This window comes from Magallana gigas, chromosome 3, assembly GCF_963853765.1.
Source record: "Magallana gigas chromosome 3, xbMagGiga1.1, whole genome shotgun sequence".
Lineage (NCBI taxonomy): Eukaryota > Metazoa > Mollusca > Bivalvia > Ostreida > Ostreidae > Magallana > Magallana gigas.
In genome coordinates, this window is record NC_088855.1 from 45,988,268 (window position 1) to 45,999,704 (window position 11,437).

Below are 11,437 nucleotides of genomic sequence, written 5' to 3' on the forward strand. Positions count from 1 at the left end.
TATAACTTAAACTTTAATGATAAATAAGATTTGAAAAAAATCATTAATTTTTGTCAGAAGAAAGATTTCTCTTCCAAAGAATATATAACAGTTTTATTTTTGTATAGGACGACAATAATCCAATTCTGCTTTAATTAAGTCTTCTTAACGGTTTTCCCACAAAAATAAGGCTAGCAAATATTAAAAAACATTGATATTTTTGTCATTTTAGTTTGTTTAAAAAAAAAATTAGCATGAAAATTGCAGCTCATTTTGCTTTAAAATTCAACTACCTTACATGTAGTGTTATTTCAACTTAACATTTAAAAAATACGACTCAACACAAATGTCAGAACCTTTACCCTTTCTGTGCAAATGTGCAAATTTTGTGTTTCTTTCACAAGGGATTTAGAACATAGTATTTAGAAATGATGATAGTAGCAGTAAAAGAAGAAACAATATATCAAATTACACATAAACATGCAAATCATACTGACACCAGGTCAAAATATTCTAAGAGATTGCATTCTTTTAACTCCAGTGCCTGTTCTTTTTTGAATAATATTCAGCAACTGAGTATACTAAAAGAGTAAAATAGTGCAAACCGATGGTTTCAAAATCAACTGTACAAGCCACAGTGCATTTTACATCAAGGATTATGACCTTATCAAATATCGACGGCTTTTAATGCTTTCGTTATATTTGATTGCCATTATAGGTGCTTTCAAGTAATGCTACTTTAATATTGTTTTGAATGATACGAGCTAGCGCTGGTTATAAGAATGAAAAAGCATTAGCGCTGTAATTTGGTAGCTTTGGTTGTAAGGTACTACCCAGGGATTTGAGGATGCTATGGATCGTACAGGCCTCGTCAGGCAGTAATAAGTAGAGATGAACATAACTGACTACTGAGTACTAGTATTTAAACACAATTACATGTATAATCAGTAAGACTTGGTACATCTGGGGTTTTTTTTTCAGAGTACATGTTTGGCAACATAAATTCATAACAGTATAGAAATATATATTTTCTTACAGATTCTAAACAAAAGAAGAATGAGAAAGGTATACTTTTTTTCTTTATTGTATGAATTGAAAGATATGAATATTTATCGTATGCCCCGCCATTACATGACAGAGACCTTTTAGTTTTACCCTTTTCCGCCCGCCTTTTGTCATTTTGTCAAAAATGTTATCGGCAGTCTTCCTATTATGCTTATAGATAAATAATTTCTTGGAACTTTTTATATGTTAAGTACTGACATCAATTTCGTGTTTCACATTGTTGATAAACTTTCGATATGGTTACTTTGAAATTCCTTACCTATTTGTCTTTGATAAAGTTCGTAGACATCATAGACATCAAGGTGTATCCATTTAATTAAAAAAAAATTGGTATTTATATTTTCCCCTGAAGAGTTTTTATGTACATAAGTTATCAATTCATTTAAACCACAAAATAAATCTAGAATAAAATACGTGTAATAGATTTAATAATTTTCTCTCTTTTTGTTTAGTTTCTTTGTCCGTAGTTGGACTCTCATCAAAATGGCGTAAAAAGACACGGAACACATCAACACCTATCTCGGCATCTGAGGCATAACAACGTGAATTCATTTATTGAATAAACAACAGTTTTAATAATGTGACATGACTTTGTGTATTTAATATTTATAACTCATGTCCCAGCAATTGTTTATATTTAATTTAATTACATCTCCTCGTATTTGTCTAGTGGTGACGCAAAACAATAATTAAACTAGTGACTAACATGCACTTCATTTTTTAATAAACATACATGTATTGTTTTAAAATATAACAACAGCATCAAAGTTAAAATCGTTTAAATAATTTGACAATGACAAAGATATTTTCATTTCCTGCTCTTTCAAGGTCATGCATGCTCAACGAACGGAAAATATTGTAGCATGGTTCTACTTGAGGCATTGGAAAGCTGTTTGATCTTTGTTTGTAAAAATTAAACAGCTTGTGTTTGGTTTTATGAGTATGTCATGCAAATGTGATGACCAGAATAAGAACGATTATATTTGAACAATAAAATGCTTTCTTTGGTGATTCATTTGGGATATGAAGGTAGTGACATTGCATAAAAAATACATAACCCGCGTTAGCGGGTTATGGAAATTTTTTTGCTGCAAGATTGCTTCCTTAATAACCCGCATGAATCAATCATCAAAGAAAGCATTCTATTGTTTATATGGGTGTGTTCCCGTTTTGCACACATTTGATAATTGGGTATAGAACAATAGGTGTGAATTGTGTTGTGATAGCAATTATAGTCTGCTTTCAGTCAAATATTTTACCTGGATTTTTACCTGTGTTTTATCAGCGCCTTTACGATGAAACATGAAAAATATAGATACAATTGTATTTTGTTGTGTTTTAGGTCTAACAACTAATAACTATCACCATTTTTTTCATTTGATAAAATAAAGATAATGATATTTTTAGTCTTAAATTTCCAGTCAGGTCAAGACGTTGTGAATATGATGGGGTACTCCGTGTCTCTTTTTACAACTTGGTTGCGAAATATGTAAAATGCATGTTTATAATTGGTTGGTTGGTATCAACAGAAAGAATATTATGAAAAGAAAAACAGATCTTTATCACAAAATATTTCAATCTTCGAAGTAGCAGCTTTGACAGTAGTTCTTATGACATAACCGCTTTAGTATAAATTACATTTTATGATTGCAGGTCACTTTCTGATTTTTCAAATCAGTAGCTAAATACATGTACATGAAGCACAAAAATTTCCGACAAAAATAATAATTTTCATATTGATTCCATAAGTTCTTGTGACGTCACCGCTTTAGTTTATATTGCGGTACATTTTCTGGGTTTATTTTCAAACCAGTAGCTAAATACATGGAGCACAAACAATTCTAACAAACATAATAATCTGAATATTGAATTGATATACTTCAATCTGAAGAAGGTTTAGGTCTTCATTTGATAGGTTTTACAGTTTTTGAAGCATATAAAATTGCCGATTTATCATCATACCATCATAAACTTTGTCTATTTTCTTCGATTATTCAAGCCACAGCATAAATGAGAAATATTTTGCAGCGTTTTCACTAGACACATTTCCTCACTTTATGTCAGCAAAAGCAATTATAATTGAATATAAAAATACATTTTCTTTCCAAAGTCAAACATGTATACATGTATATGTACTTCCTATAGACAGCAAGTTAAACAAAGCATTTCATATCCAACATTTTTGCAATAATCTTTCTTGTTTAAATAAATTAATGAAATTGTTCATGACTAAATTACTGTAGTAATGTTTGAACTGAAATCAAAAACATGCAGGTCAATCGTTATGTAAATGTGCTTTTATGCAATTCATATTGTAACATAAAATAGGTGTAAATATGTATTGGGAGTACATATGTTTTATTTATCTTATTGTCGATAGCCCTCACATGAATTGTGATATAGACTATAGCAATTAAGCAATTATCTCACCTTGTCAAATTCCCGTTTCGCACACATTTTTTCGATACCTAATTTTCAAATGTGTGCAAAACGGGAACAAACCTTTATATGAACATATTACTTTTAACTAATTAATAAATTAATTATGAAAAGTTAGTAAAATTTACTAAATTACTGTTAATGTACAGAAGTGCGTTAGCTAATAATATAGCCAAATCGTCTCCTGTGAGACTTTGAGTCTGACATCAAAATGATTATTTCGTGCAGTCCGTGATTTTTCTTAGGTCACTGTAGGTTTCGACAAATCGATAAACAGGGCATGTCAATTTCACTCCTCAGTATCTTGTCAGTTTCAGCTGCTGTAGATTTCGACCAATCGATAAATGGAGCGTGTAGATTTCAGTCTGACTGTTTCTTTAGAACTATGAATTAAATATAAGTTTCCGTAAGAAACAGAGGAAATAATATTTGGTAGATGTAAAAATTGATCGATAAGTTCAAGAAGAAATTGGATTTTCTTTAGAACATGTTTTTGTTACGGATTCTCAACAACCCCTGACTTTTTAAGACAATATGTCACAACATGGCGATTTGAACGCATTATCAAACAGTTCATATCGGCAAGATTTGTTGTCTATCTCAGGTTTGTGAAGGAACCTTAAGGGATATGGATGAATAGTTGTGTTGAATAGTTTAAGTTGAAAAAAGTTTAAGTATATATCATATATTTCGTCAAAATTGATTGCTTATAAGATTTAAATCAATTAGAACATTAAAATTCTTTTATTTATATTTTCTGATATTACCAAAAAGGATTTTAAAAATACTATGTTATTGGTGTAGTTTGTTATATGTTTGTTTCCTAGGTTAACCATATATTTTTGAGGCACATAGAAAAACGAAAGTGTGCGTAGCATGCTAAACAGGTACATTAAAAATGTTTAAAGAAAGAGATATATTTAGATCGCTGAAGACTTGTAAACCATCAAACTGTACTGGTGCTGTTTTTTATTCATAAACAATACCATTTTTTGACTAGTTTTGGGTTCCAAGATAACAACCGCAGTCATCCTAAACGTCTAACAGACGTCTAGTGCATGCTTTCCAGTTCCCTTTTTAGTTACACACAATCATCAAAGAATTATATAAGAATTTTAATTCATTTGAACATCAAGCGTTATTTTGTACTTTTATTGAAATAGTATAAATCAGACTAATAAAACCTTTTTAAATATTACATGAATGATAGAAAGAATGATATGAAACACGGTCCCCAGTAAATTGACCAAAAAAAATTTCAGAACTCAAGTTTCATTTTGCATTTAATATTCTCTTTTTTCACCTTCATTATAAACATCAAAATCATCGTTCTAGATATTTTCTATAATCCAACGTTTAAAAGGGACATATGACACATGTTTAATAATATCATCCTTTGTAGAATTAATGTACAAAAATGTAAGCTTATAATGTTTATTTATAAATCTTCAATCTAAATTCCCGATATTTGCAGAGCAGTTAGGGTAAGAAAAGAACAAACTTTTTTTTATAGCAGCGCAGTTTAAAACCTTCATGACATTAAATTTCTATTTGAAATTGACCAAACTCTTTAACAATTACAGTAAAATTAAGACAAAAATAAACGTAACTAAAGTATATTTTTTTTGGCCGTAAACTTTATTATTTAGCCAAAAAATAAATTGAAATGGTAAAATAGATATTTGAACAATCCAAAATGGCCAAGACTATTCAGCCCTCTTAATCAAGAAAAAGTTGAAGGTAAACAATAGAAACTTATTAACAGGTGGAGCATAGTCTGCATGATTATGTTTTAAAGCACAGATATTAAACTTTCGCCAGAACGAGAAATGATTTATTTGGTGAAAGTTGTAGCTTGGTTGCATTCGATAAATATAATATATGAAGCAAGTTTTGTCCAATATACACTAGAAACAATGTAAGAAACATCATAAAACGATAATATGTGCCTCTTTTCCGAGAGGAAGGATTTGAATAAAACATTTACATAAGACAATAGTTGGTAAAAAAGGTAAGTTATCGCAAAATCAACAGTCAGGAGAAACCTTTGACTTCGAAGAAATGATGCTATTTTTCTTCGTACCCCCTTTATTCGTATTTGCATTGTCTTTGCTTCCCCATACTTTGGAGTAAGCATAAAATAAAAGAAAATTGTTGACAAAGATTGGGATGATAATCGCTAGGAGACATACTCCTGTGACAGCACAGACCGCTCCGATGGTTTTTGAAAGAGGTTGCGTGGGATACATATCGCCGTATCCGACAGTTGTCATAGTAACAATTGCCCACCAGAAAGCGTCTGGGATGCTAGTGAAAGCCGTATCCCCCGAAAAGAAAACGAATGCTGAGAACATCAGCATGGCCACAACAAGAAACAGCGACATCAAAAGTACTTCCCAGATACTGGCTTTCAACGCGTATAATAATACACGGAATCCGATGAAGTTTTTCACCAAACGGAATAAACGGAATACCCGAACAATCTGAAAGCAGTGCACAATATCGAAAACAGTTGCTGTGTATTTTTCTCTTGGGTTGATAGCTTCTACAATGTATTTAGAATACATGACACAGAGAGAAAATATATCTACTAGATTAAGGAACGATGATATAAACTTTTTTTTGTTTGGGCAAAATATAAATCGAAGGATAAATTCCACAGAAAAGAAAGCAGTGGTAATAAAATCGAGATATGACAGGAAATCAAGTGGTGCTTTAGCGTGTGTTGGCAATGGAATAAGCGTTGTATTAGTTGATGATCCACTCGAATCAAAGTGTCCTGCATATTGTGGGTATTCTTCTCCAAAGAACTCTTCCCACTCAGATTCACGAAGTGATCGCATGAATGTTGGATGGGTTCCACATACTAAGGCTGCAATGGACACGATGACAAAGAACGCACTTATGTAGAAATATCCCTGAAAATCAATTATAACTTCTTAATTTATCATCGATAAACAAATATGAAAATTATAGATATAGACAATAGTATACTGTCAAATGTATTTGAAAAATACTTTTAGAAGAATAATTCGACCACATGGATTTACATTCAGGTGGATTAAACACTGAAAATTCGATCGCTTTCACAGAAGTGCAAATAGTTAGATTAAGAAATGTCCAAACAATGTACTATATCAGGCTATTTCAAACAATGCCCTTCGTTGTGTTATAGGATAATTGCATGACATCATACCATTTTATGTTGAATGATAATTGCTACGCATGTTAACATTGTCTTCCAGTCCATTGTTATCGGACATAAGAATTAACTTTGGTTCATCATGCTGAGAGCTGATGTATATTCTAAAATATACCATGCCCTCACGATAGAGCGGAGTATTTAGCTTCTGCCTGTGCAAGTTTTTGGACATTAGAAAATAATGGTTTTGAAAAATAATCTAAGTTCAGCGTCTAGCTTTTAAAAATACATTTTATAGATAAAGACAACTAGCAGGATCGTATAATAATATTAATGATTTTGTTTTTGAATACCGACCTTTGCAAACATGTTAAATGATGGTTCTTCTAAAACAGACCACACTTTAGCCTGAATGGAGAGCCAGCCTGTTGCTTTAACACGGCGCTGTAGCTCTGTGCGTTCGGTGATACGCTCAGTTTGGTCATCTGTAAGGATTGTAAGTGCTTTCTGGTCGTCGAAAAAACCGATGTATTTGCTATAACAACAAGGCTCTATTTCTTGAGGATCGATTCCCCAAAAGTCTAATTCCTTTTTGAATTCAGCGATGCAAGTCAATGCAGGAACATGAAGACCATTTCCTTGAAAATAACTGAGAACTGCGGTAAATACTTCAAAGTTTCTTTCTAAGAAATAGCATGATGGGTTATTTTCTTTCAAGATGTCTAGCTTCAATTTTGCATCACTTTCGGTGGACATCATATTATTAAAGGTATTTACAGATACTTCAAATTTTGTTCCTCTGATATTGAGGACAACTGTATTCTCCATGATGTCCTTTTTGTTTCGACTTCTAACTGACTAGCACTGTAGTCTGCAAACAAAGAGTTTATTATTCATGAATGAAACAATACTTTTTGAATGTTAGGTCATTTTCATCCGTGCCAGTTTGTTGAAAGTTCAGAACAAAAACTTGCCATATACTGACTACATCTGAAACAAATACGCGTTTTTATAGAATTTTGTTTGTAGCAAAAAAATCAATCAATCAGTGTGGTGAAACTTAAAAATCGTGATAAAATTATTCGAATGAAACAACACAGCATTATTTTTACTGTGGTAATTCCCATCAATATTTTCTTGTAATAGAAAAGTGAATTTTCAAAAGAAGTCTTACCTTTAATGTATTTGCTCCAAAATTTTGAATTCTACTTATATGTCAACTTACTTTCCTAATTAGTTATGCTTTTAGATATATTTTATTATTAATTGAATAGAGAATTGTGGATTATTGTCATTTCTTAACTTTAACATTATAGGGTAGAAAAAAAGTGAGCATATGATATTGATTTTTTGTGAATGCGACTTAAAAAAATCGATATATATCGAGGTATTGATAGCGTTGATAAAATATCTCTTTGTCACAGGAAGCTACTTCAGACAATAGAACAAGGAAAATGAATACATGTAGAACACTTCCGAAAGTAACTCATTTATTCTCTAAACCGATGTATTTCATTTTAAATTCATTTGATACCTATTCATCTTTATTCGAATGAAAGACTCGACTGTCTTACCGCAATCGATATATAACCAGTGTTTGAATCATTTCGTTACCAAATTATTGATAAGCATCTATGAAATACTGGAATGTCTTACAAGATATCGCACTAAACAAATCAAACAACGGGGGATATCTACTGTAATAAGCATTTAATTGCAGACAAGTAGGTTCATTTGGGGTTCAGAAATTGGTTGGGGTCTCATGTTCAGTCTGGATCCATGCAAAATAAGCTTAGCTTCAGGCTATATTTTGCACAGTATATTTTACACCACATGATGTAGGATTGCAAAATGATTCGTAATACTAGAATGTTTTAAAAATTATGTGTTTGATATATGGGCAGTCCCGTACTTAAATGACTTACTTTGCGATTCATTAGTATGAATGTAAAAATGATTGCTTTCTACAATTAGGACAATCTAATTCAAAGTAAATGCATTTTAAATACTGTTTATATATATTAAGAGAGAGAGAGAACGCGCGCGCGTGTGTGTGTGTATGTGTGTGTGTTTACGGATCATTCGCATATTTTTTAGTTCGGTTTTGTTTATTGGAATTCCACAAAACAGATATTGACCTGTGAATCCAGGTATATCTATAAACCTAATTAGGAAACCCCATTGATGTTAATTTCAAGCTTTGTAAAGAGGGATTTACCACGTAAAGTAACTACTGCTATTAGTACAAAATTAATACATGTAGCTCATTTATAGTGCCTTTCTCAAGGAAACTAGGGCAAAAGTCTAAGTCTATTGGACTGAGGTGAAAATGGGCTTTTTTGCGAAAAAAGAACTTTATAACTAATTTACGTCAACTGGGTGATAAATGATAGGTAAGTGCAGTATTGGGATTTCAAGTTTGCGTCTATAACAGTAGAAATGAATTATTTATTTTTATTCTGAGCTTATGCATATACACCTAAATCAATATATATGAATACACAAATAGCTACACACATATTAAGACATAAAGTTGTACAAAAACATAACAAATTCAAAACATGGAAGTTTTTAATGGAAGTTTATCTTATTACTAAGATAAACAGGGAGTAAAAAAGATACACGTACTGAGTAGTCAGCAGACGGTAACAATAACATGCAAAATACATACATATACACTTTAATAGTTTTTACAAACCCTGCATCTTTCAGGAAACCCATTATGATAATATAAGTTCATACCTAAAGAATATTGATGATACACAGCTTGAAATGTGACTTCATTTACATCATGTAAACAATATAATCATTATAATCATCAAGGAAAGGTTGTAAATCATTATGAAGGCGCAGATGATGTAAATTCAAGACTTGCAAAAAGCGTACGGTGCATTTGATATGCCTCAAAAGGCATGAAAAACACATGTGGCCTTACTGTGCCCAATGCGATGAAACCAATCAATCCAAACACAATCAAATAAAGACATATTTGGCAAAGAACAAAACAAATGTTCATTATACTAGTAATAAAGAAGAGAAAATGGACACGGATTACAAACAAGCAACAACACTTGCAATATTCTTCAATTCACATCTAAAAAAAACCTTTAAAAAGTTTTTATCTGTAAAACTATATTTAACGGTTGTAAACTATAGTTTACAAATGATAATCTAAGTTCATCTGTCTGCAAATAACGTTAACACTAGAATTTGCTGATAAATATAAATTCACATATAAATGTTGTTTCTCATCTGGCAGATGAAATGTTTTCTTTTTATGAAATAATAAACCATGAGAAATGGGAATTTCTGAGAGAAATTCAATTTCCTAAAGGATGTACAAAAATCATGTCTACTATTATAAAAACTGTATTTCTATGGGATTAAGGCAAAGATTGTTTTCTTATAGAATATTGAGTTTCCTACAGGATTTTAAAAATCATATAAGTTGTTTTTAATCATATCAAAATATATACGTTGTCTGCATCAGTTTACCACGTGACATGGATTTAATGGAAACTACATTATAAGTTCTTTGAAGAAATTAAAACCATTATTATCCGACTCAGCGTTATTAGTTCAACTATTTTATTCAATTAAATGGAAAATCTAATTTATACCGGGAATATCAAAAGTTGGATTATGCAAATAAGCGTGAGTGAAAAAAAAACGTCTTTTGAATAACGTCTATTTCATGCCATTTAATTTTAGAAAATAAAGATTTTTTATAGAGATGTTTGAAGAAAAAAATCAAGTTCTCTTAGAATATTATCCTTTGATTTGGAAATTAATCAAATGTTATAGCATCATCAGTATATTGTGCTTCTCCCATCAATTTTAAGATCCTTCAAAAGTCTTTATCATTTCAAAATAAAAACTATTAGTTCTGCTTTAATGTATATTTTCAAATCCTTTAATGATGTCTATTTGTATATTTGCAAAAGCGTGGATTGTTATTTGATCGATTGAAACTAAAACTCCAACGCCACAGACTTGCACTGGCTGACCTCTAGACGTGCAATTACTAGTAACCTTGGTAATCTGCACGTGTTAGGAAATGTTTGCTTTTCCTTCTGTGCAACGTGCTAATCGGCAATATAATACTTCACGTACTTGTACTCACTTTTTTGGATGTGTAAACGTATTTATAAAAACTTTAAACAGTCATGTCACTATTGTAAATTGCATCTCTTTATACTTGATAGTATTTCTCTTTGTTATATCAATACTTCATTTGTATGTAAACTTTAGTAGGTAAAGGGAAGCCATATTTAACGGTTTAAAGAAGTATGCTCAAGTTTTACAAAGTATTAATGCTAAACCGCTGTTTATCAATGTTACATATAGTATATAACAAATAAGAAATCATTCTTTGAGTACAATGAGGGGATAATTTTGGTCGGGCGTTGTCAAATGTAATAAAGGACTTTATAATAGATTTGGTCACGCCCCGACTGAAATTATTACCTAAAAATATTTGAAGGATAAATCATTATTACTTATATTCGTATGATTTTCAGCAATTGTACGATTAAATAATAAAGAATATTGGCATATACATGTATGTGATTTTCATTTCTTTTAATTATGCAAACCCCGATTGCGCCCTAACAATACGTCATCTCAATATTATTAAATCTGTTCGTAGTGTTTTCATAGACAAAGACATTGAAAATATAAATATTCAGACTTAAAAGAATTCTCATAGAACACATGGAGACGTATGAATAACGCTGGGACAGCGCACGTGCGAATGAGGTGTGGATTCGTGGGTGGCTGGGTAGGTGTAGAGGTCATAACATGAAACGAAAA

General features: G+C 31.2%; 2 protein-coding genes across 3 annotated transcripts in view; one reads left to right on the plus strand and one right to left on the minus strand.

Moving 5' to 3' along the window:
* LOC105326007 (uncharacterized) overlaps positions 1 to 11,437 on the plus strand; it is a 42,507-nt gene that overhangs the window by 9,156 nt on the left and 21,914 nt on the right. Inside the window, exons 14-15 of one of the 2 annotated variants that reach the window (XM_034443149.2) lie at positions 1,018 to 1,044; positions 1,497 to 1,625. The exons of the other annotated variant lie outside the window; for it this stretch is intronic. The gene's annotated coding sequence lies outside the window, so the exon portion shown is untranslated. Of the gene's footprint in view, positions 1 to 1,017; positions 1,045 to 1,496; positions 1,626 to 11,437 lie in introns of those variants that run through there. 2 annotated transcript variants of the gene reach the window in all.
* LOC105326006 (potassium voltage-gated channel protein Shaw-like) lies at positions 4,863 to 7,687 on the minus strand. The gene is made up of 2 exons (XM_011425841.4): positions 6,983 to 7,687; positions 4,863 to 6,401 (listed from the first exon to the last, which is right to left on the minus strand). Exons 1-2 carry the CDS (start codon positions 7,451 to 7,453, stop codon positions 5,511 to 5,513), a joined length of 1,362 nt encoding a protein of 453 aa, XP_011424143.3. The 5' UTR covers positions 7,454 to 7,687; the 3' UTR covers positions 4,863 to 5,510.